The sequence below is a fragment of the Monomorium pharaonis genome, chromosome 2 (genome assembly GCF_013373865.1).
Source record: "Monomorium pharaonis isolate MP-MQ-018 chromosome 2, ASM1337386v2, whole genome shotgun sequence".
NCBI classification, from domain to species: domain Eukaryota; kingdom Metazoa; phylum Arthropoda; class Insecta; order Hymenoptera; family Formicidae; genus Monomorium; species Monomorium pharaonis.
The window spans coordinates 17,004,994-17,030,729 of NC_050468.1; the positions used below are offsets into that span (position 1 = coordinate 17,004,994).

The 25,736-nt window shown below is 25.7% G+C and overlaps 2 protein-coding genes and 1 long non-coding RNA gene across 3 annotated transcripts; 2 read left to right on the forward strand and 1 right to left on the reverse strand.

The window, feature by feature from the left end:
* Positions 1-1,630: 1,630 nt before the first annotated feature.
* LOC114255518 (sodium channel protein Nach) lies at positions 1,631-14,776 on the forward strand. The gene is made up of 7 exons (XM_028194497.2): positions 1,631-1,892; positions 2,928-3,070; positions 5,297-5,360; positions 8,017-8,188; positions 10,347-10,492; positions 11,433-11,565; positions 14,312-14,776. Exons 1-7 carry the CDS (start codon positions 1,702-1,704, stop codon positions 14,615-14,617), a joined length of 1,155 nt encoding a protein of 384 aa, XP_028050298.2. The 5' UTR covers positions 1,631-1,701; the 3' UTR covers positions 14,618-14,776.
* Positions 14,777-17,182: 2,406 nt separating this feature from the next.
* LOC114255519 (pickpocket protein 11) lies at positions 17,183-25,228 on the forward strand. Its single transcript, XM_028194498.2, has 3 exons — positions 17,183-18,352; positions 18,444-18,550; positions 24,257-25,228. The coding sequence occupies exons 1-3, from the start codon at positions 18,195-18,197 to the stop codon at positions 24,502-24,504; spliced, it is 513 nt and encodes a 170-aa protein (XP_028050299.1). The 5' UTR covers positions 17,183-18,194; the 3' UTR covers positions 24,505-25,228.
* On the reverse strand, positions 22,027-24,038 carry LOC118644524. The gene is made up of 2 exons (XR_004962297.1): positions 23,502-24,038; positions 22,027-23,289 (listed from the first exon to the last, which is right to left on the reverse strand). It is a non-coding gene; the product is annotated as an uncharacterized LOC118644524 (long non-coding RNA).
* Positions 25,229-25,736: the final 508 nt, after the last annotated feature.

A 25,736-nucleotide genomic window follows, 5' to 3' on the forward strand; every position in this document is an offset into this window, starting at 1 on the left:
ACAAAAACATTAATTATTACAAAATATAAAATCGTAAAAACTGCTATAACATCTAATAAAAGACTTTCTACTTTAAATTTATGTTTTTAGAATCTTATTTTTACAGCTTTTATTTAAGAAAGAAATATAGTTTAAAAATAAAATGGTGACAAAGTATTTATTTGAATATAAAATGTTCTGTAAATTTAGATATCCTTTACTTAAAATTATTTTGTACTATGTGTTAGAGTTAAATTATAATTTACATAATAAGAAAAGTTATTAGCAAAATGTTGAAAAACAAAGGCATGTTTGCATTTACACGTACACACATTTGTTTTAAAAGTTATATAACTGTTGTAGAACTATAAAGCATCTGTAATAGATTTAGTGGATTACATGTGTAACACAGTCACAAGTAGTACAAACAGGTTGTAGTCAGACAGTAGAAATATCTCATATATAGTCAACCCAGAATGCAAATATCTAAACCGGTTTCCTCAAATATAATACAGAAAATGGAAATTACAATAGTATAATTAATATAAACTTATATCGGCTAACAATATAAATATACAAAATATATAAACATATAAATATATAAATGTCTACATATATATATATATATATATAACGTATATTTATATTATTATACAAATAATATGGATATATAAATAAAAATATGTACGTGTAGCTGTCATATATTAATACCTACCGCATACTTACGTATAAACTAATGATATTGTCGGGAAAGCAAAAACAGTGCAATTTCATATCTTGTGATGATAGCAATAGATGGCAAACACGATATCAAAGTAGGGGAATAGTAATTGAAGGATGTCAGAGATATGCGATCTGATCTTGCTGGATCTCTTCTGTCATAACTGCGAACCAACACATCCATGAATCGGTTGCACGCGTTTTACGGCACCCGATGTAAACGACGTCAGTCGTAATCCCAGATGGTTGCGCGAGTGTTCGGGATATTACCTGCGCCGCCCGTAACACCGTGTAATTGCGTTACGGGAGTTTTCATTTCGTAGCATGCTCAGATATAACAGTTTCTTCTGTTCCTATCGGTTGCAAGTGATTTGCGGTTATTAAAGCGAGAAATTTGCTGATTCGATATCACTTAAAACATTTTAATTATTGTAAATCTTTAATTAATAATATTTTGACGCGATTTTCTGTTATAAAATTTTTTGGTAATCGTTGTTTGGAATATTTTAAGGACAATATTGCAAAATTGCAAAGTTATTTGTAATTAACCCCTTTTTATTTATTATTTTGAAGATATAAACCAATTGATATGGTACATATCTTAATGAAATTACTGGTTAAGAAATACAGCTAAATTAGGATTTTTGTACTTAAGATAAGTGTTATTATCATGAATTTTATTTCTACATCTGATTTAATTACAATAGTATTATTTTGAAAAATATTTACAATACAAAATATTATGTAATATTTAATTTTTTATACATAGGTATAGAGTGCAATGTATAGAAATAAAGAAAACGATGATTTAACCAGTTTTATATTTAATTTTTACAATTATTTTTTAAATTTATACTTAATCCAATTTTAAATTTAAATTGTAAACTTACTTATCACATATTTAATAATGTAAATAATACATTATCAGTTTAAATAATAATTTATTGTGAACAAAAATTAACTAATTTCTATTTTATCTAATAAAAAAAAAATGAATTGCAGATGGAGAATAAAAAAAATAAAATTAAACCTAAGAACACCTTTGTCACGCAAGCATGGACGAGAAAAAATTCCAAAGAATCAAAATTTTCGAGATTAAAATTTATATCAAATTATTTTAATCTGTATTGTCATAATTCCAGCTTAAGCAGTTTGAAATACCTTACTGATTCAAATAGACCTTGGTTCGAAAGGTAATTCATAAATATTATATTTATTTATAGTACATTTATAAATATATAATACGTAAAAAAAGGAAATATTACAATATATTTATAATATTTATATAGCTTAGTATATGTGTGCACAGATAAATGTAAACATTTTTTAGGTATTGTCTAAAGTTTGAAATTTGATATTAATTATAAAACCGACTTAGATATCACAAAAATATTATTTTTTAATTTTTACATAATTAATATGTGAAATATATTGCAAGAGTTTTTGTTATAATAATATAGTTGCAATTATAATTTTGCCAATTGTTTTAATTTTATTTTCTATTTTCTCTCTCTCTATTTAATAAACCTTTTGCATTATGAAATTTTACTTGAAAAGGATTTATTTGGATGTTACTCATTTATACTCACTACAAACTTGCGCTCGAAAGCCGGTTCGCATAATACGATTATCGGGTGTTTATTAAAACAATGATAAAAGCGATTTGTGCATTGTGCACGTAAGAATTTACAGATTCATATATTATATCAGCTCGCACATAAACAGAATGTATGATTAAAGTTATATAGTTTAATGAGCATATTTCTAATTTTTGGCGAGATTAATGGTGCCGCGAGTAGAGATTCTTGGATTCATGGCGGACCGCACAAATCAAGTCATCCACAAATCACGCGATTCTGTTTCGCGGTACGAAACAACCGCGGCACGCTTCACGAAAAAGAGAAAAAAGAAAACGAAAAAAAAACGTAATTTCACAAAATGCCGGAGTCACGTCGCGATACGGCGTTGTTAGTTGATTTAATGTAACGTTACGTGTGACGTTAATAGCGCCGTGCGAATTCGGTAATAAACGCGTATGTGGTACGAATAGGAACAAATTGTTGCTCGATGTCGTGCTTGGCTTACAACACGTTAATCTATACTTTTGCTTTATATCTCAGACATTACTGCTTTTGAATTTTTTAAAGGAAATGAAATAAGTGAATGAAATAACCTGTTGATTTAATATGTAATCTTTTTTTACATTTATTTATAAATATATCTTTCAGAATTTTCTGGATTATAATACATAATCTAATTATATCTGCTGTGGTGGTTATGGTTTATTTTTGCTGCATAGACTTTTTGACAACACCTTTAATAACTTCTATGGAAACTGATAGTTATAAAACGACTACTTTAAGTTTTCCAGGTAGGTTAAGCTTTTTTACAACTTGTAGAACTTACATGTTTTTCACGCACCCTACTTAATATAATATAATAATTTAAACTGTTATAATATTAACAGTTTATTAATTCTTTAGTATTTACATTTTACTAGATGTCACGAATTGAATAAATTCTGAGTGTGAATATACATGCGCGCATATTTAAAGTCGGGACAGAATGATTTAATGACATGTTAAAAATGTCTTTTAATATGCCATGGTTTCAAAACATCTTTAAGTTTTTAAAACATCTAATATCCCAATTTCGAAGATGGTATTATTTACTAAATGTCATGGAATTATTCGTTATTTTCTTTTATAATTATATCTATTATTAAAATTGTTCAAAAATAATTTCTTATTTTGAAAGATTAATTTCAAATTTATAGTTTCCAAGACATTCCAAAATTTAATGCAAATTTTTTATGTAAATTTAAAATAATAATTCTAAGATTTATATAAATTATAAGTATTTTTTACAATAAAATTTTTAAATAAAGAAAAGGCACTGAATTTGGAACAGTTTTCTAAATTGGAATCCGTTTATTTCTCGAAAATTAAACATGGCACCGTACGAATATCAATAAAAACATGATCCGCTTGGTTAATTAGAGAAATAAAAACCCATATTTCATACATTCACATATCCTTTTCTACGTAAAATTTGTTAAAAACTATTTCATCAAAAGCGCGAGTTTTATTTGCACAATTTTCTTTTGCAAATTGCACAGTTTAAACAATAGTGGATGTATTATCGATATTATTACCATTATTTTACCATTATCATGTTCGTAGTTTTTTATTTCTTTTTATTTTTCTCTTTTATATTTATTTTGTAGTGCAATTTTAAACATGAAGTTACCGTGTATGCGCAAATTGGAACACTTCATAAGATTAGAGGTCTAGTAATGACAACTACTGTTACTGCGTTGTAACTGTAGTATAAGCCGTGATCGTAACTTTAATATATAATCTATATGTATAATAACCTAAATGTTTCGAGACGAGACTTCACGATTTACATCGAGAGACAATAGACGAGTCGATAAAAGCGTACCTGTTAAAAAATATGCTTTTTAGGCGAACCTAACAAAATAACATAGAGTCTAAGAACTCTCATAACTGTAGAACTACATAATTTAGGTAAAATGTATAAATTAATAAAATATAACATTAATACTTTGATTGTATACGGGTTCCAAATTAGCTCCTGACATGTGTTACAAAAAATTATTAAAAAAGTACAAAACAGTATTATAAAAATTACTATATCGTTTGATAGAAGATACTTTCTAATTTAAATTTGTGTTTTTAAAAGTGTTTTTCTAACCATTACTTAAGAAATATAGTTCAAAAACAAAGTAGTGTTCCAAATTTGGTGCCTTTCCTCTAGTATTAAAGAAATATGAGTACATGTTTAAAAATAAATCGTAAGATATTTATTGGCTTCTCTCTCTCCTATTTATGAAAATTTTGATAATTTATCATTAAAGCCTTAAACATTATACTTATTTTAAAAATAAAACTTCTAAATTTGCTTTTAAAAATACAATACAGTAACCAATAGAAAAATTTTATATAAAAATATAATATATAACATATTTATTATATTTTATTATAAAGTTTACAAAATTTTCTTGCTGTTCTTTAAGTTTTATTTGGAAATATGTAATCAAGAGACGGTAATGTCTCGCGCTAAGTAAACGCGCAGTGCGAGATTATTATAACATCAAATTTATAATCAGCGATTTCAAAACTTATAATATATGAAATTATAATACATAATATACGCGGAATAAGTTTTATTACATTAATTTAAAAATTTTTGAAAATTTTTACCCATATTGAATTGATTATCTTAAAATTTATATATTAACGTTTTTTTTTAAATCATTCTCCCCTTTTTTTCTAATCAAGTTTACATTTAGTACAACTTTAAAAACATTTAAAATTAATTATGTCATGTGCAAATTTTTTAATGTCAAAATTTTTAATTTTGATTTTAAATTTATATTCAATGATCTGGAAAACCTTTATATATATAAATTATAATCTAAATTAATGCATAAAAATACTCTGCATATGTCCACTTTTGCATTTAAAAATCTCGCATTTAAAAAAACGCTTAATGAATCAACGTGATTTTCTTTCTTTCACTTTACCTGTATTCATCAGAATTGCTCAGAAGTACATGTCTCGATAATTTTTAGGAATCGCTATCTGCTCCATTAACAGGCTAAGTAAGCACTCTGCTATGAATCTGGCGACCGATATGTGAGAGATATTTATATATTTTATATTAAATAAACGCAACTTACATTCACGTATATATGCATGAGTGGCAAAGTGATGCTGATGCACATCCAGCATTTTGGATAAATATGAAATTGTGATTTCGTCTGCACTTTTACTGCACTAATCGCATAATCGATCGGAATCACTGAAAGTTTAGTTTTATTGTTTGATATGTATTATTCCACGAATTTTCTCTGCGTGCATTAAAACGACCACATTTATCAACGTGAATTGTAAATATCTATTTGCAAATATTCCGATGTTGTTTTGATCGCATGATTTAACTCTAGATTATGTGGATAATAAAACAGTGTCCATATTTGACAATGTCAGTGGTACTAGTATTATACATTATTATTAATTTATCTTTCTTCCAATGTTTGATTCTTTGGAGTTTTTCTGATATTTTACAATAACTGCCTTAAAAGATGCTTTACAAACTTATTATCTTTTGAATCAGTTATATATTATTAACTAATAGCGAGTATTAATTGTATTATCCAAAATAAGATTAACATTGTAATAGCAGATAATTGACGAATATATTTTAAACAAGTATAGAGAGATCATAGGTGTGACAAATGAATATGTATCTAGTTGATTAATTTAAATCCGTGATTGAGGATAAATTTACTAATCATAGTTGTATTCTCTTTGAGGATGGAGTTAATTTACCACAGTTGAAACGATATATATATATATATATATATATATATATATATATATGTATATATATAATTTATTTGACTAGTTATGTATTATAGATCCTTTTTAGCTTTTTACAAAAGTCCAAGTTAACTAGCTGATTATTATTAATTATTGTATACTCTTGTCTCAAGTACAATGAAAACGAATCAATACATTGATATTTATGCATTCATAAAGATCGTAGATTCAGTAGTTATGACTCAATAGAGTGTTAATCCTAAAATCCAGTTATTTTGCACAATGCTCTTATAACTGCTCAAAAACTTTTGGCTTCGTTAATGGAAGAAACATTTCCGGAATTATTGATATGAACAAGAATTTTCAAAGTTTCGTAGGTAACTTCAATGCAAAAGTTTTCATTTCGCTTGCACATTGATTAAAGCCATTATAATTTTTGTCTAACTTTAATATCAAGATATATTATTAGTTATAAATTTTAATTAAAAATACATTATTAACAGAAATAACAAATATTTTAAATGTCAGTCATTTTCAATATTACTTTTTCTTTCTCTATATAAGATTATAGATATAATATACATATTATTTTACTGTAGTAATTTCTTGTATTGAGCTGTTTATTCTAATATTAACGTTAACGTTTATTTTATTGTTCTTAATAAGTTGCATATTTTGACGTTAAACAATTAAGAATAAAATAATTAAGAATAACAATTAAACATATTAATGAGTTGTAAATCGCCTAACGGTCTACATCGGATCTTAGATGAATATAATTTTTTTATTAAATTTAATTTTTTAGCTTTATTTTTACAAACAATTAAATATAAAGATTTAAAATAACTCAGCATAATTTTATAAATATTGAAAAATTTTAATAGATTCGAGAAATATCGAATTCGATCAATAATTATTTTAGATTTTATAATACGATTTTTCTGAACTAATGTATAGTTTATTCAATTGCAGAGTTTAACAAGTAATTAGAAGTCGACACTATAAAAAGTGCGTAAATTTTTTTTATATTAAGAAGATTAATATTTATTTATAACTATACGTTTTTAATTTCAACTTTTGACTATGTTTCTATTGACTACAATTTTAATTATTTATTTATTATATACTTATATGTTAACTTGAATTATATTGCATTTAATATTGAACCTTGGAATTATTCGAATTGATCGTTAAATTGTAAAAATACGTTGGAGTAAATACATAATACAACGGTCAATTCCATCCAGTCTTAGAATATCTTTTTATTACAAGTCTTGATTACTTTTCATGGGACGTATGAAGAAATTGATCATTTATTAATACGATAGTTTGAAAATAGGAAGGATGCAAAGATAATAGAAAATTGAACCACATTAATTCGAAATTGTAGATAATTATTAAGTAAAATATTACATTATTAAAGAAAATTGAGCCACGTTAATTCGAAATTGTAGATAATTATTTAAGTAAAGTATTACATTATTAAAGAAAAAATTTCTACCCACTTTCTACAACGTTAAGTCATAATTGTTTGTTAAACTCTTCCCAATTAATTTAATTTTTTGGCAATCCTAGATTCGACAATACCACATAATTACTTTTATATTAATTATATATATATATATATATATATATATATATATATATATCTTATTTTGGAAGAAATTATGGCAGAAGTAACTGAAATTAAAAATAGAGAATTTGAATTTTAGAAACTTAATTGATATTCTCTCTCGTTATTTATATAACAAAACTAAATATTATTAAAGTTATTTGATAAAAATTATTACATAAAATTATTTATTGAAGAGTAAATATAGTAGATGCACTGTATATAATGCACTAAGTTGTTCAAATATTGCATGTATAACAGACATTCTTTGATCATGTTTATATTAAAAATTTAAGAGTTAAGTGTTACATATAGTACTTTTAATTAAAATATTCATGAAATTTTTCTTACAAACAGTTTTAATGCAAATATTACGAACTACACAATAAATGAAATTTGCGAGTTGATCAAGCATTTGGGCGATCTCTATACTTTCACTTTTAAAGATGTAAATCGTTATGTGGAATTAAATGAGCTTTTAACTACTTATTATAAAGGGCCTTACGATGTTATCAATATAATGAAAGATGTACGTATGCAAACTCAACCAACGCAATATTTTAAATACATTAGAGTTTACACAATACATTTAACATTGAGAAAAATTTCCAATAGATTTACTGATTAAAGAGTGTATATGTCTGTTAATTTTACCGATAAAATTCCATCGGTAAATATATTATCCAATCATAATTATCCAATAAAAAATGAACATGTGTGTTTTAATTTCTAATATAGCTTTTATTGAATATATTCTTTGGAACATTCTTTATTACTATAACATTAAATTATTCGATTTAATATTAATGGTAATTTTTTGTTTATTCATGTAGAAATTATATACTGATAAGATACCAGTATCAACTTTGTTAGTACTGAATACCGACATAATACTAGATATAAAAGTGATAGAGTACTAGGATGAAAACAATGGCTAAGATGTTTTAAAATACAGTATATATAATAATGTAATACGGGATTACAGTATCATAATAAAAAATCAATACTAATTCTCTCTATTGTAACACGTTATTATCCAGATAAAACGTGTTTAAATAAATGCAAATCTGTGATTGCTTATAATATTGACAACTTATATTTGTTATGATGCTGCCTTATATTTATTTGTAAGAATTTTAAATATGATTTTAAATAAACATTAAAGCGACGCGCATAATTTCAAAATTCAGCCATGTTAAAGGAAAAAAAAATGTAACTCAACTGCCAGTTTTGGGACCCAATTTCTCAGTTTAACTAATTATTTTTTGTTTACGTGAAATTACGGGTTTGAGAAGGTAAAATTATCTCTTAGAAAAAATGTAGATTTTTTGCGAAATAACTGCTAAATAGAGATATTGATAAAAACTTAGAAAAGTTGAATTTTCTTTTTATGTCTATAAACTGTCCGATCAAATTATTTTTTCAAAAAGTAACAAACGAATATTTATGAACATTTAGATCGAATAAAAATCCGACCATGTCTTATTAGAAATAAAATCATTGAAATGTTCGAAAAAATGGATTATCTGTTTAAAAAATAATAGATATTTATTTTCCGTTTATTTTCTGATATTCCTTATGATTTCATTTCCAACAAAACGTGGTTTGACTTTTATCCGATCTAAATATCCGTTTATTATTTTTGGTAGGATATTTGATCATTATTCTCTGAAAATTTTTCTCAATATTTTCAATATAATTAAAAGATTAATATATTTTATAGTGTGCATTTTAAATTAATACCAGTATTTACATACCTATTATTACTATAAAATCCATTTATTAATACAAAATCTATATTTTGTTACCAATATTCAATACTGATTTAATATTGAATTTCTATTGTCACTGGTGGGGACAAACACATTTTTATAGACAATTATAAATGAGACAAAATTGTTTTTATTAGATTTTTAGATATATATACAAATATATAAAATCCTTTTAACTATACATGTAAATTCTTTCATCTAAATAATTAATAATTACAAATTTTTTAAAATTTATTACAATAATAAACGTTGAAATTTTGATTTGTTTAATTTTAAATGTAAATTACTTGAAAATTTCCTAATAGTTACTATTATTTCAATTTTTTGCGAGTACTCCTTGCATAAATTAATTTTCCTAACTTTTAATTCTATGTCCGAGAAAAAAAGATCAAACTTGACCAGATCAAATTATATCTCGACAGATCAAATTATATTTAATCAAATATGCTCAAATATGACTTCTCACATAAATGTTTATATATGTATATGTTTTATGTAATGTATACATTATATCGCATATTTAGACAAAAATAAGAACATTATTCATGTTTATAATTTTATATTATTTTTATACTGTCATAACTTTAATGATATCTGAGTATATTTAAATATACATTTGATAAATAAATTTTTCTGCTTAGATTTCTAATTATGTCTGTTTAGATCTGGTCCAAATATCTAAACCAAATATAGTGATATCTTGGCAAATCTTATTCTTTTTTATTGAATAATTTTAGAAAAATTAAAATTATTTATGTAGACAACATGCATACTGTAGTTTTCCATAGATGTACTCACTAAACAAAACATTTTCTTTGAAAATCAATTATTAAAATATTATTTGCACGATATCTTGCGTGATTGTAGCCATTCAGAAAATTATCAATAATTTGTAGCAACATATGCATTTTCCAGTTGTCTCCACAATGTTCAATGATGTTATTAAAATGTAAGTTGTACGGCTTATTTAGAAACTGTTCGGATCTTTTTGAGTTTCGCAGGACGCAGGATGGATATTGTTGCACCTTTAATTATGCGCGCGAAAACGATGACATTCCTGAGTGAGTATCCCGTGGTTCCAAAATGTTTCCGGGAAGCATATATATAATAGTTTAACCGCTTATTCAACTAGTTTACATGCGTATAGGCAGATATAATATATTTTAGTATAAATAAACAAAATATATTTTCTAAAATTATGTACGACATAAAGTTCTACCGTTTGTGTGTGTGTGTGTGTGTGTGTGTGTGTGTGTGTGTGTGTGTGTGTGTGTGTGTGTGTGTGTGTGTGTGTGTAGTTTACATTTGTATATTTGAAAATAATATGTCAAATTAATAGCAATTAATTTGTAACTATACTGCTTCTAATAAATTGCTTATAATGTATGTTGAGATTAGATCGCAGTTTGTTAATTATATCGCAAGAAAATACTGCTATTTGTTTTAATTCTCTTTACACACGCGATCTATCACAAAGATTAACTATCTAGAAGTCTTCATATAAAATAATTCATGAGTATTCTTTTGATTATTAATTCAAGAATAAAACTTTTTCCTAACAGTTATTTAATAAAAATTAATTTTTAATAAAAAATATTTATTTAAAAAGGCTTATTTAAATCTATAAAATGCGTAGTTTTATTGTTTATTTATTTATTATATATTCTATATAGTATGTACATATATTTAATAATATAAATTATTTTTTACTGATTAATATTTTCATTATTGTGCTCCATCGATATTAAAAACGCATTTTATATTAATTTATAATATAACATGTTTAATTTTAAAAGTATACAATAATCCTTTTTTTATACAAATTATGATTTATAAATTTGTTAATGTATGTATATAGATTGAGGTACACATTTGATTTAAAAATAATGTCAATATAAGAAAAAAATGTAAATTGTTTTGGAAATCTGTAATACTAAACATGACATTAAATATAAGCATTAGTTGTTCAAATAATTAATATCAGTAATTGTATTTTGACAGACTAAACGATACAAAAAACCCGATTGATCAATACAAAGTAATGGATCTCGGAATAGAACGCGGTCTAACGGTTGTAATGGATCCACTTGTAAATGATTATTTCTACTCAGTGTTACCTATAACGGGTTGGAAGGCAAGTAAAAACGTCATTATATGCCATTTAATAAGTCAAAAAAGCAAAATATTGATCTTTAATATTACACATTCAAGAGAAGAATTTGATTTCGGAGTCAAAATTAAATCAAGAAAAAGTTATTTATTCTCATGCAAAATTAAAATCTGAAAATCCTTCTTTTTTTTAATTAACCAAAAAATAACTTTGTTTAACCTAGATTCTGAGAAACTTGATAATGCATAATTACATAGAGTGTTCCTAAAATGTTTCACTTAACTTCGTCAGCGTGTCTTACTTATCAAGGTAATGATAAAAGTTTGAATGAATGTAAAGAACTTCTGTTATTTAAAATAATTGTAGAAAAGAAATTGCATGTAATTATATAAACAGAATTTTATGAAAATTATTATTATTAATTGAATTATGAAAAATTTATTTAATTCTCTGTAACCTTCAATATATCAAGATTTTCTAGGCAGAATAAATTTCTTTAATTACGACAATAATTGTATAATTAAATATTTAAAAAATTAATATATTTTATAAATTTTATTATTTTGTAAGAAACAAAACTTTATAGTAACAGTTTTCGCTTTCTCATAGATAAAATGTTAATCTAATATATAATCTAATATAATTTAGAAAACGTCTTGCATGAGAATTGCTTGGAAATATCTTCGTCTCGCGAAAACGGGTCATATTCGACTTGTAACGAATTGTTATCACGAGTGCTGAATATGAAAAGGGGCTAATCAAACGAAATAAAGATTTATTCTCGCAATGGTTTATTATGCTAGCGTTAACGTTTGATTCTATAGTGCGAAGTATTACGAAATATATATGTATATATATGCGCGCGCGCGCACCACACACACACACACACACACACACACACACACACACACACACACACACACACACACACACACACACACACACACACACACACACACACACACACACACACACACACACACACACAACATATCAAATCTATTCATGCGATGAAGGTAATTGGTTGCTGCCTCATCATGCCGTAAACTTTTTTCACCATACTGTTACAGACCCCACCTGTGCTTTATTCGCGCATAGTGCAAGGTGATAAAAAGCTCGTGAAAGTCATTAGTAGCACGATATAATCGAGCGTTTTCTTTACTTTGCTATATTTGCAATGTAGTATATATTGTAGCAGCACTTACCGAGAATCCGTATTCGATAAAAATAATTTAGAAAAATCTGTTTTTTTTTATTTAGATATTTTTGTCGTATATTTTTAAATGCACATTGTACACAGAGAAAAAGATTTCTTTAAATTTAATAAACAATTTTGTTTGACTTTCCAAAGCATATATTTCTGTGGTTTTAATAAATTGTATACAGATTTCTTTAGATTAATTAAATTTATTAGAAACAAAAAATATATGCTTTGGAATAGTCAAACACAACAGTTTATTAAATTTAAAGAAATCTTTCTCTTTGTGTAAGATTATTTAAATTTTTTAAAAAAGTTATACAATAAGCATAATTATTAGATACTTATATACGTATATTAAAAAATTATGAACATAATTATTTATGTTACTAATTTTTAATTAATATTAAAGATTAGTAGACAGTTGTTAAAAAATCTAAAATACAATATTTATATTAACAAAAAATGTTTAAAAATTATACTTAAGTTAAATCAAATGAAATTTAAATAACCAAAACTAATAATATAGAAGTAAATAAGTAAATATTACATAAGGAACTATGTCAAATTGTTGAATACTGTACAAAAATTATTTATTACTATTATTCCTTATAATGTTCTCTATTTTGATTAATTTATTAAATTATTTTTTATTATTATATAATTTATTTCTAAAAATATTGGTAATATTGCCTCGAAAAATGTGTTTAACATTAATTAATTAATTAACCAATGCAAATAAACAATTTATTTAGTTTTTATAACTTAATTTAATTTATTAATACATTACTTCTATAACTGACCGTAATATGTTAAACATATCAATGAATTGTAAATCGCCCATAACGGTCAAACATCGGATTTTAGTGATGGATATGATTTTTTTCTCTATTAAATTTAATTTTTTTTTAGCTTTTATTTTAAACTGTGCACCGACAAAATTCGTCGGACTTAAGGGGTTATACTACCCAGGCTAAAAAATAAAGCTTTTTTAATGAATTTTTTTCTCCACTACTAATAAAGCAATCAAACTAAAGTTTACAAGGTTTATTATACATGTTTTAAGGTATACAAAAATATTTTTTATTTTGATTTAAAGTACAAAATGGCGTCGTGGCAGTAGGTTACTCGAGGACGTTTTTTTTCGAAGAGGTAAACGGCGTGCAGAGTAACAATGTTCAGACAGGGATACAAAAAATTTTTTTATATTCTATTTTAGTTTTTCTTTGGAAGTATCAACGATTATTAAAAAATATTAATTTTTACAAATTTGGCATGCATTTAAATGCATCCTATCGGCGCGCAGTTTAAAATAAAAGCTAAAGAAAATTAAATTTAATAGAGAGAAAATCATTTCCATTACTAAAATCCGATGTTCGACCGTTATAGGCAATTTACAACTCATTGAGATGTTTAATTTAATTTAATTTAAGAATGTCTCAAAAGAGACATCCGAGAGAGAGAGAGAGAGAGAGAGAGAGAGAGAGAGAGAGAAACAACCAGAGAAAGAGCAAGAAGAGAAAGAAAAATAAAAATCTATGATAAATCTACTAATATTTATTGGATTTCCAGGTGATACTGTTTAACCCTACCGATTATCCAGATATGACCACCGGTGGTGTTTCAGAGATTTTTGGAACGCCTCTTTCTGAGACATTTGTGGACGTAACCATGACGGGTTTTCTTAGTGCTGACGTTATTCAATCTTTCCCTAAGACTCAACGCAATTGCATTTTTATGAATGAAGACCGCGCAAGATTCGACGGTGCGATATATACTTACAGTGATTGTATTGCTGATTGTATAATTCGCAACATATGGAAGGTTTGCGGATGCAGACCGTTTATTTACACACGTCGTGGCAAACATGAATGTTAGTAAAATATATTAACAATTTTATTTACTGTCAATAGTTGCTTAATTCTCTTATTTACTGTACAAAAATTATATTATATTAATCTTTATAAATATTCTAAATAGTAAAATTATTTCTAAAAAAAAAGCTTAACTATTGTATTTTTCTCTAATTTACCTTCAGCAAAAATATTTGAATATCATACAAAAATTTGAAATGCATAAAAAGCTTCAATTATAATGTGACTACTTCGATTTTCATAAAAAAAGGAATAAAAAAGAAAAATAAGAAAACAACCTGAGCGAACAATCAATTTGATAACATTATTGACAATGTATCTTTTAAAGCCAATAAGATTTCCATCAATTTTTCTTATGTCTCTCACGTTTCGATTTTTTTTACTTTGTTACAAAAGTTGAGATAAAACTAAAAAAATGTTTGCAATAATATTAAAGAAAAATACGATATAAAAATAGTAATTTAAAATAATCATTAAAACAATTGTTAAAAAAGAAAGTTGTAAACTTATTCTTTACTTAATTTACAGATTAAAATACAGATTAATTATATATAAAATATAAAATGTAATTACTTTCTATTGGTAATATAAATTATATATAATTTATATTAAAACAAAGATTAAAAATGTGTATTCAAATTTAATTATTTATTAGATATTTGATAGAACAATATTTAATTAATTATATGACAAAATTTTATAAAAATTATAATTTGCAGTTATTACATTTACATATTAGGTACATTTATAAAAAATAAATGTAAACTTGAGTTTTTATAAAATATTAATAATTAATTTTAAAATAATATTTCGACAAACTATGTTGTGGCAAATCTTAGTGAGGTATTTACAATATAAAATTTGAAATAAAATTGTTCCATAATTAAAACAATATTTTTATCCGCATTATATATAAAACATTTAGAGATTCAATTATTCAATATACATGTTTACAAAATTGCATAATTGCATTATTTCTAAATTATAATAGAAAAGTATTGCAACATAAAATATTATTTATATGTACATTTAGCAACACAATTTTTGAAATAAAATGGTAAAATTTGTACACCAATTTTTAACAAATATTATTTAGAATCTTTATTTTGACTGCTGCGTTATGGCATATTATCTTGTAATCTTATTACGAAATTTTTAATTTATAATGTCATTATGCAATAGTTTTTTAATATGTTTATTGGAAATATTACACTAATCACAACGAAATTATAACTATGTGATAATTAAAAGAAACGTACGTACCACAATAGACATGATTCACTTTTATCAGTTAAAAATATAACTTAAAACTAGAGGTAAGATTTAAATGGACGATACGATAAGGATCGTATCTTAAAGAATAAATCGGGTTTCCCTAAACCTGTACATTCTCTTACATCTCGACGATTTCTTTCTTCTATCACGAAGTCGAGAGGCGTGGGTGGCAATCTGTAAAGGAACGTTGCGCGCTGCATTGCGAGGTGTACGCGTTCGCGAGCTTTCTAACGAGGCTTTACCACGGGTGGCTTAAAGCATTAAAGCGGATCGCGTGAAGCATCGCTCTGTAGGATTAACTTACCGTGGCCGAGGTTCTAGCAAAGAAGAGGAACTCGCTGAAAACGGCACCGTGCCGCATGCAACGCCGAGTATTCCTATCTCCGTCCTTTCGTTTTAAAGCCGCTTCGATTGCTCTTTTTCTCGCGCTCCATCGATAGCAGGGCGTGCTTGGAGTCGTTTTTCTCGCGGCTGCCTCCTCCGTTCTCCATATTAATCAACAACACGTGCAACGACGCTCGCGTTACTACACGGCGTATTCCCCATTCTTCCTTATACTGCTCAAAATATGAAAATTTTTTTGCAAATTCTTATTTTTTATATTTTTATTTAAATGCTGAAAGTAGATTTTCTTATGATAACGTAACTTTATCTGATGACTGTAATATTGTACGATATGTTATAAACCTTTTTACTTGTTAAATTTATAAAGAAATAAAGAAAACAGACAACGATTTTTGGCAATATAAACAATCTAATTTTTAATGATAAATTTAGTAGTAGCAAAAGCATATAATTTTTTAAAAATATATAATTGATTAATATTTAAATTTATCATGTTTCTATACGTTACTTTAATTACACTCTACACGCAATTCACGAATATAATGTTGATATTTAAAATTGTAAACTTTAAATTTCTTTTATATTATGTAATATGTTCACACATATTTTAATGTTAGAAATAGGAACGTTATGATAAAATGTAAATATCTAATTTAGTTTCAAAAATTTGATCTAATTTTTAAAAAATTTGTTTCAAAAAACTTTAATTAAAGTTACTTTTTCAAATATTCTCTTTTTGTTAATTTTATAAATATTTATAATAAATTATATAATTTCTGTATAAAATGTCTTTGTTATATGTTTCAGATTCACTCCGTATTTGCAACAATCTAGACTTACAGTGCTTATCTAAGTATAAGTGTAAATGTTATTATATTGTTAATTCCAAAACAGTTATTATTTTACATAAATACTTTTATGACTTTATATTTATTAAAGAATAGTCTCGTTTAGATTATTAGGCTAGATCTTTGTGCTAATATTTTTTATGTAATTTTATACACATTTTTAAGTTCTTTAAATGCACGCCGAATAAATTTTTGGTCAGCCTAGTTCTAAATTGATAAAGAATAGTAACATTATAATATTAAATTTAATAATAAATTTAACCTTTAGTAATTATCCCGGTCTATCTGACCCCCAACAAATTTTTAAATCAACAGTACTAAATTAAAAAAAAAATTAAAAATAAAAGTAACTAAAAATTGAAAGAGTTATGAATTCTTGAGTACAAATGTTTAAAAAATTTTTTTTTCAAGATTTTTTTTTAAGATCCCATGTTATTATTATTAAATTTTTCGGAGATGTGATTACTAAAGATTACTAATGATGATGTTAACGAGCGATTATTACAGCAATAATGTTAATAAGATTTTTTTTTCAAATATTTTAAAGAAATTATTACAAAGTATAATATTTCAATTAGAAAACCTGAATGTTCCGTTTTTTTTACAAATGATATTTATGCTTCAATGATAGAATTGACTAAACCATCCACCATGGAAGGACAGAAAATCTAGATTCTTTAACTAATGTGTTATTTTTTGTAATAAATTCTTTACAGTATTTGAGGGAAGGATAAGTTCTTTACATCATATAACAGTTTCTTATTAATTAGTATTATTATTATTAAACTGATTGCTAATTTAATATTGTAATATTACTATATCATCATATTAAGATTTCTTCCATATTTCTTGTACAATTTAGAAATTTATTTCTAAGCTAAAAATAAGAATATTATTTAATTAATTGTGTTTCTGTATATTAATCTATATTTTTTATTATTTAATACTTATATTATTTATAATTTATTATACAAATAAATTATTAACCTATTCAATACAGTTCGCAATTATACATTGACAGCTATCGATTAAAGTCGACAATTGTATGAAGAAGTTAATTATGATTATAAATACTTATTATTTTTTCGTTTTCTCTCTGGAATAGCTAAATGGATGATGATTTTGCCTCATGAAGATACAAACAACATTTTTAAACAAGAAAAAAACGGTTTGCATTGTCACAATTGTTATCCTGATTGTGAGGATTTTAATTACGAAGTATCTACTTGGAGGAGTTACATGTCTCCCGGTGCATTCAATACTAACTTATTGTATGTATTGTCCTTGTTAATATAAAGATTGAAATATTTTGAATATTGTTCTTAAAAAAAATGTCAAGATATTTTTGTTGCGTAATTTTAGATGGAATTACAATATTACTAATGAAGGAGTGCTGCATGTATACTTCTCAAAATATGGCACAATTATATTGAAACAAGATGTGGCTATTTACTGGTACGAAGTTATGAGTAAGTACAGATTGTTAAGAAATTATACTTGAAAAAAGAGCATAAGTTTAAATTCTGTAAATCAGAACTTTTACATAGATTATTAATATTATTTAGTTTAATAGACATATTTTTATTAGATTAAAAGATTTTAAAGAAGTAAAATAAACTCAATTGATATAAAATTAATTATAGATACATATAAGTTTTTTTCTTAATTTATAGTTTTTCAAATAGATTTTGCAAATATGTATTCAATTATTTTACTTGTTTATTATAAAATTTACTTTTAAAAAAATTTTTAGTAAAATCTATATAAATAATTTTATAAAACAATTAAAAATGATGTAAAAAGTGTAGACAAAGTTAATGTTTTTATTGAACTATTTCTAATTAAAATATCTATATCTAATATTACGACACGCTTCATATTCATAGATTTGAAAAGATAATGCTTACTTGTAATTCTATTTTTATTTTTAATATCTTTAATCAACATACTGCAAAAAAAGAAATTATAAAGAATCACCGTTGCGTTTGATATGAAAACCAACGTAAATCTTTTTCACAGTTGATACAAAACATATGAAAAAGATATAACATGTAGCGGAGATAGAGTAGTGGAAGAGAAATTTTCTGCCCGCGTCTTCTGTAGGATGCCCGAGGGTTCTCAAAAATGGAATTTTAATATCCGAATGTGTATAACGTTTCTCTACTTCAGTCTAGTTTCTGTGAAAAAAAGATAATACTTCTCACATAGAGCACAATTTCTAGTTGCTGGTACTTACTTTGCGAACAAATTGCTGGAACGAGAAATATATTATGAGAAACATAAAAAAGTTTACTAGACATTTGACTTTTTATGATTCCAAACATTTAATTTTAAATATTTTTTAATACATATAATTAATATACATTAGAAAATAAAAATTGTAAATTTTATTATACAAGATGTCCTAAACGAAATGTATATTTCTTTTAAAGTAAAAGAAAGTGATTTTTATTAAAAATCTTGAAAATTTTGAAGAATAAATCAAATCATGCTCTATGGAATAATGATATTTTTAATTGTCGATTCCGACTAGAAATGGACTATCTAGATGAATGAAATACGCGCACGCGGGTGTGTGTATGTGTTTATATATTTAGCAACTAAGAGAAAAAAATAGCATGTAAATATTATCCCAACAAAATTACCTTTTTAAAAAAGGTAAAAAAAAGCGCCAAGTGTTTGGTTTTTCCCTTAAGCAAAAAAATTATTGGATGTTTTAACCTAAGTAATATAAGAAAGAAATCACAAATTCAAGATAAAATTTTTAATCAAATTCAACCTAAGTGGTATATACTTTTGGATGGTTCAACCTAAATATTATACTCACACATAAATTAACTTCTCTACAATAATAATGATATCTAAATATTTTGCGCCAATTATAAGAACAAATATTTTTATAAAAACTAAAACATTATTACTATTCTTTAGCCAGTTTTTATAATACAAAATTTTTTAGATTTGACACTATAAAATTAAAGTATTACGTTTTTTTTTTCTACAAAAGTAATGATATATATAGAAAATGCGCCAACTATAAAGTAGATGTTTATACAAGCTAGAACATCTACTTTATTATGCTTTGGCTGACATTATAGTTTAATTTTTTATTAAGCCCGTATCAGACTAGAGATTGATATTGAGATTGAAATGAAATATAACCAATTAGTTAGTCAAATTCTAATTCAATCTCAATCTCAATCTCTAGTCTGATATAGCTTTGATTGTCTTAAGTTTGTCTTTAGATACAATTTCGTTAATTACGAAGTATTTTAACGATAAACTTAAGAAGATTCTTAAATATAAGATTAAACTATAAATATTAGCCTTTTGTATTAAATATTGGCTGCTGTGCGCCGATACGAGGCTGCTGTGCGCCTGCAAAAAACAATTGTCAGGAAGTATATTGGCAAAGAGTAAAGAAAATAATATTGAGCTGGTAAATAAGTTTTAATACAAACAAATTATAAATATTACAAATAAATATTTTAATACAAATAAATATTTTACTACAAAAACTTGGCGCTGCTAAACCGAATAATTTGCTTTAATACAAAATCATTTTCTTACAATCTCACTTACATATTAAAACAATACATATAACATATACGCATGCATGAGAGAAAGAAAAAGAGAGAGACAGGTATTCGAACGTATGCACGCATAAGAGACAGATACTACTTTCTTAAAAGTAAATCGCTTCCTTATAAACTAATAAGTTATATTATACTAAACTTAAGTAAATCGCTTCTCTATAAACTAAGTTATATACTAAACACACACACACACACACACACACACACACATTCAGATGCACATACAAGAGAAAAAGGAAGAGCTGGCAAATTATTCGGTTTAGCAGCGCCAAGTTTTTGTAGTAAAATATTTATTTGTATTAAAATATTTATTTGTAATATTTATAATTTGTTTGTATTAAAACTTATTTACCAGCTCAATATTATTTTCTTTACTCTTTGCCAATATACTTCCTGACAATTGTTTTTTGCAGGCGCACAGCAGCCTCGTATCGGCGCACAGCAGCCAATATTTAATACAAAAGGCTAATATTTATAGTTTAATCTTATATTTAAGAATCTTCTTAAGTTTATCGTTAAAATACTTCGTAATTAACGAAATTGTATCTAAAGACAAACTTAAGACAATCAAAGCTATATCAGACTAGAGATTGAGATTGAGATTGAATTAGAATTTGACTAACTAATTGGTTATATTTCATTTCAATCTCAATATCAATCTCTAGTCTGATACGGGCTTAATAAAAAATTAAACTATAATGTCAGCCAAAGCATAATAAAGTAGATGTTCTAGCTTGTATAAACATCTACTTTATAGTTGGCGCATTTTCTATATATATCATTACTTTTGTAGAAAAAAAAAACGTAATACTTTAATTTTATAGTGTCAAATCTAAAAAATTTTGTATTATAAAAACTGGCTAAAGAATAGTAATAATGTTTTAGTTTTTATAAAAATATTTGTTCTTATAATTGGCGCAAAATATTTAGATATCATTATTATTGTAGAGAAGTTAATTTATGTGTGAGTATAATATTTAGGTTGAACCATCCAAAAGTATATACCACTTAGGTTGAATTTGATTAAAAATTTTATCTTGAATTTGTGATTTCTTTCTTATATTACTTAGGTTAAAACATCCAATAATTTTTTTGCTTAAGGGAAAAACCAAACACTTGGCGCTTTTTTTTACCTTTTTTAAAAAGGTAATTTTGTTGGGATATCACGCATTTTGTAATGTTTATAGACCACTTAGATTGAATTTAATGTATCTATCACTTAGATTGAATATCTTGAATTTTGTAAATTTTTTGTTAAAGGAAAATCACACACTTGGCGCTTTTTTTACCCTTTTTAAAAAGGTAATTTTGTTTGGATATCACGCATTTTATATTTTTTTATAAACTACTTAGTTTTATAGACCACTTAAGGTTACACTCTAAAACTTTCTCTTTGAGAAAAATTTTACTAAGAAGTTAAAGTTTATATAACGGATATAATACTATAAATTTTTAAATAAAATTTTTCTTTAGAGCATGTTTTGGAACCATGCCTAAGTTGAATTTGATGAAAACGATTATCTTGAATTTCTGTCTTCCCTTAAAGAAGCCCACACACTTGGAGCCCTTTTTACATTTTTATTTAAAAAGGTAATTATGTTTGGTCACTAATTTAATTTAAATAATATATTTCCTGAAAAATCATTAAATAAATGATTTAACCAATACTACATATGTCACTTGACACGGGCTGACCCGTGGCCCGAGCAACCTGCGTAACCGATTATTAAAATAAAATAGCTCTCTGATTTTACATTAGTATCGATGAGAAATGAGATGTATGATGTAGAAGATTTGTGTATTGGTTAAATGTTGCTGTAATTGTCAATCAATATTAATTATCTAACAAAATTTCAAATCAAATAAATGGTTTTAACAATACTATTTTATTCTTTACTAGTAACATATAATTGTATCTTGGTGACAAAAGTAATACCTTGGTGATGATGATAGTTTTTATCCTTATAACATGATTGACAATTACAGCAATAATACACATTTTCTACATCATGCAACATCTCATCTACCTCATCAACACCAGTATAAAATCTGAGCTATGTTATTCTCTGATTATTTAATTTTACATTTGTGTCAATCTCATTTATTTCATCGACACAAGTGGAAAATCTTAATGAACGATGATTAAATAGATGAGATGTTAAAAATCATTAAATAAATGATTTAACCTCCACTACACATGTCACTTAACAGGAGCTGACCTGTGGCCAGAGCAACTTATGTGACCGGTTAAAATTAAAAATAAAATAGCTCTGTAATTTTATATTAGTGTCGATGAGAGATGAAATATTGTATGATGTAGAAGAATTGTGTATTGGATAAATGTTGCTGTAATTGTCAATCAATCAATATACTATTTTTATTCTTTACTTTATTATCCTTACAACATTATCATTGAAATTACAACAATAATTACACATTTTACATCACGCAACATCTCATCTACCTCATCGATAAATCTGAGCTATGTTACTCTCTGAAATTAATTAATTTATATTGGTGTCAATGATTAAAATCATTAAATAAATAATTTAACCTCCACTACACATGTCACTTGACAGGAGCTGACCTGTGGCCGAAGCAACTTATGTGACCTGTTAAAATAAAATAGCTCTGTAATTTTATATTAGTGTCGATGAGAGATTAAATATTGTATGATGTAGAAGAATTGTGTATTGGATAAAAAATGTTGCTGTAATTGTCAATCAATATTATACTATTTTTATTCTTTACTTTATCCTTACAACATTATCATTGACAATTACAACAATAATACACATTTTACATCACGCAACATCTCATCTACCTCATCGATAAATTGAGCTATGTTACTCTCTGATTAATTAATTAATTTATATTGGTGTCAATGATTAATAATAATAAAACCTCATATATAACCTATCATCTTCACACAACTAATTCACGGCGCGAGCGAGCCACTGGTGACCACGTGACTTATACATTGCCATATACGGTGCTATAGTGACGATGCGAACGCCACACGGTAGTAGATGAGCGAAATGGATTTTCGTCCCTCATTTTCGGCACCCGCACTACCCGCAGAGATACCAACAAGGTTGACGATGACGACGACGTATCTTAAATGAAATTTTGGCTTTTCGGACTTTGCGTCGCGATATCTCCATTCATAGGACATGTAGAGAAAAAATAAAAATAGTTTTCTAATATAAATCGACCCCAAGCTTTCGATTGAGCTTACTTAGAAACTCGATCGATTTAACCGTTTCTGAGATTCAATAATCTCGAGTGCTCGCAAGTCGCGTACTCGCGTAAAGAGCACGGTCGGGCTCGCGCTGCGCTTTCACTTGGCGCGAGCCACTACCGTGTCTCTTGATTTGATTTACATTGATAAAAGAATAACGAACTTGTAAAAAAAAAATTGCTGTAAAAATTTGTTATCTCTTTTACAACATAAATCGCTAATACATGCAAGTAAAGCTTTCTTTAAGAGTAAATACTAAAAACACGCGGCCGTTTCATCAAATTATCTTATTCTTTCGTGCTATGGAACATTGTATCATAAAAACGGTTATTTTGTAGGCGAAATTGGCGGTATATGTGGCGTTTTCATCGGCTTCAGTTTCATCAGTGTAGTGGAGCTTGTGTACTTTTTTATATTTCCCAATTTACTCCCTAAAAAATCATTCTTGCAAGAAGACGACAATCACAAGAATAAAATTCTACCGATCCGAAATGAAACTATATGGATGTTACATTGGAACGAACTGATACCGCAATCTTGGTATTCGGCAAAATATGGCCATTTTCCAAACAAAGTTAGACATTAATTAGCAAATACATGAAAAAACTGTTGAGAAAGATTTCAGATGAGAATGATTTCATTTTTTACTTTTTTCTCATAAATATTAAAATATTTAAAATAATTAAAAAGTGTTTGATATGTTTTGAGTAAAAGGTTGTTTTAAAGAGACAAAACCTTAAGCAAAAGTAATTTAAAAAAATTATTATTATTTATTAGATAGCGTATTAATAGATTAATTAAAAAAAATTTGTTAAAATTATTTAAAGACAAAATTGATAACGAAAAGTTTGCTGGTTGAATTTGATTTTTTATATTTGATTTTTCTATTAAAAGACAATTTAATAATTTTTAAACAGATTAATATATTTTAATTTTTATAAAATTATATTTTATTTTAATTTAATAATAGAAAAGCTAACTATTTTGTTATTGTAAAAGATTATTACGCAAAGCAACAAACATATTTTATGTATATTAGATATTAGTGCAAATTAATGACTGTTTTGTAATGTTTTAAGCTATTTATAAAATTAGATTAATTTTATATATCTTATATCGCATAGTAAAAAGTACTATAGTACAACTTATACAAAATTTTGGTTGTATTTTTGCATAATTAAAGAATACGTACAATTTAATGAATATCTATTAAAAGGATCTTAAGCTTGATACAAAAAAATGTATAGCTATGTTTTATGTAAAATATGTAGCATTATCAGCATATTAAATTTTAATATTTCTTTGTAAAACAAAGTTAATTTTTATTTACCAATATTTTGTAAGTTATTATTCATTTACAACTCTTTTACAAGCTGTTTTAATAATTTAAGTATTAAATATAATATTTGTGTTCAAATTCAGCTATATAGAAATGTAAAAGACATAATTACATCATAAATTGATTATTATGTATATCTTAGGAAAAAACATTTACTAGCTGTAGCTTTAAGTTGACAGTTGTTACATAATAAAGACGATATTGCTGAATAATAAGATGTTATTAATGAGGGAAGTGCTAAATAATGAGGCGGCAGTTGTTCACGAGAGAGATACGAAGCAGCTATAATACCCTCGCTGCAAGAGCATGAATGGAACGTGATAGAAACATGAAGCTGCATGAGAATTGTTATCTGCTCCGATGACACTTGCTAGGGACAAGTAATTAATTTCTCAGCATAATTTTGGTTTTTAACAGATATTTACATCTACTTATTTATACAATGTATAATTTTAGCATGATAGTAATCGTTTATCGAA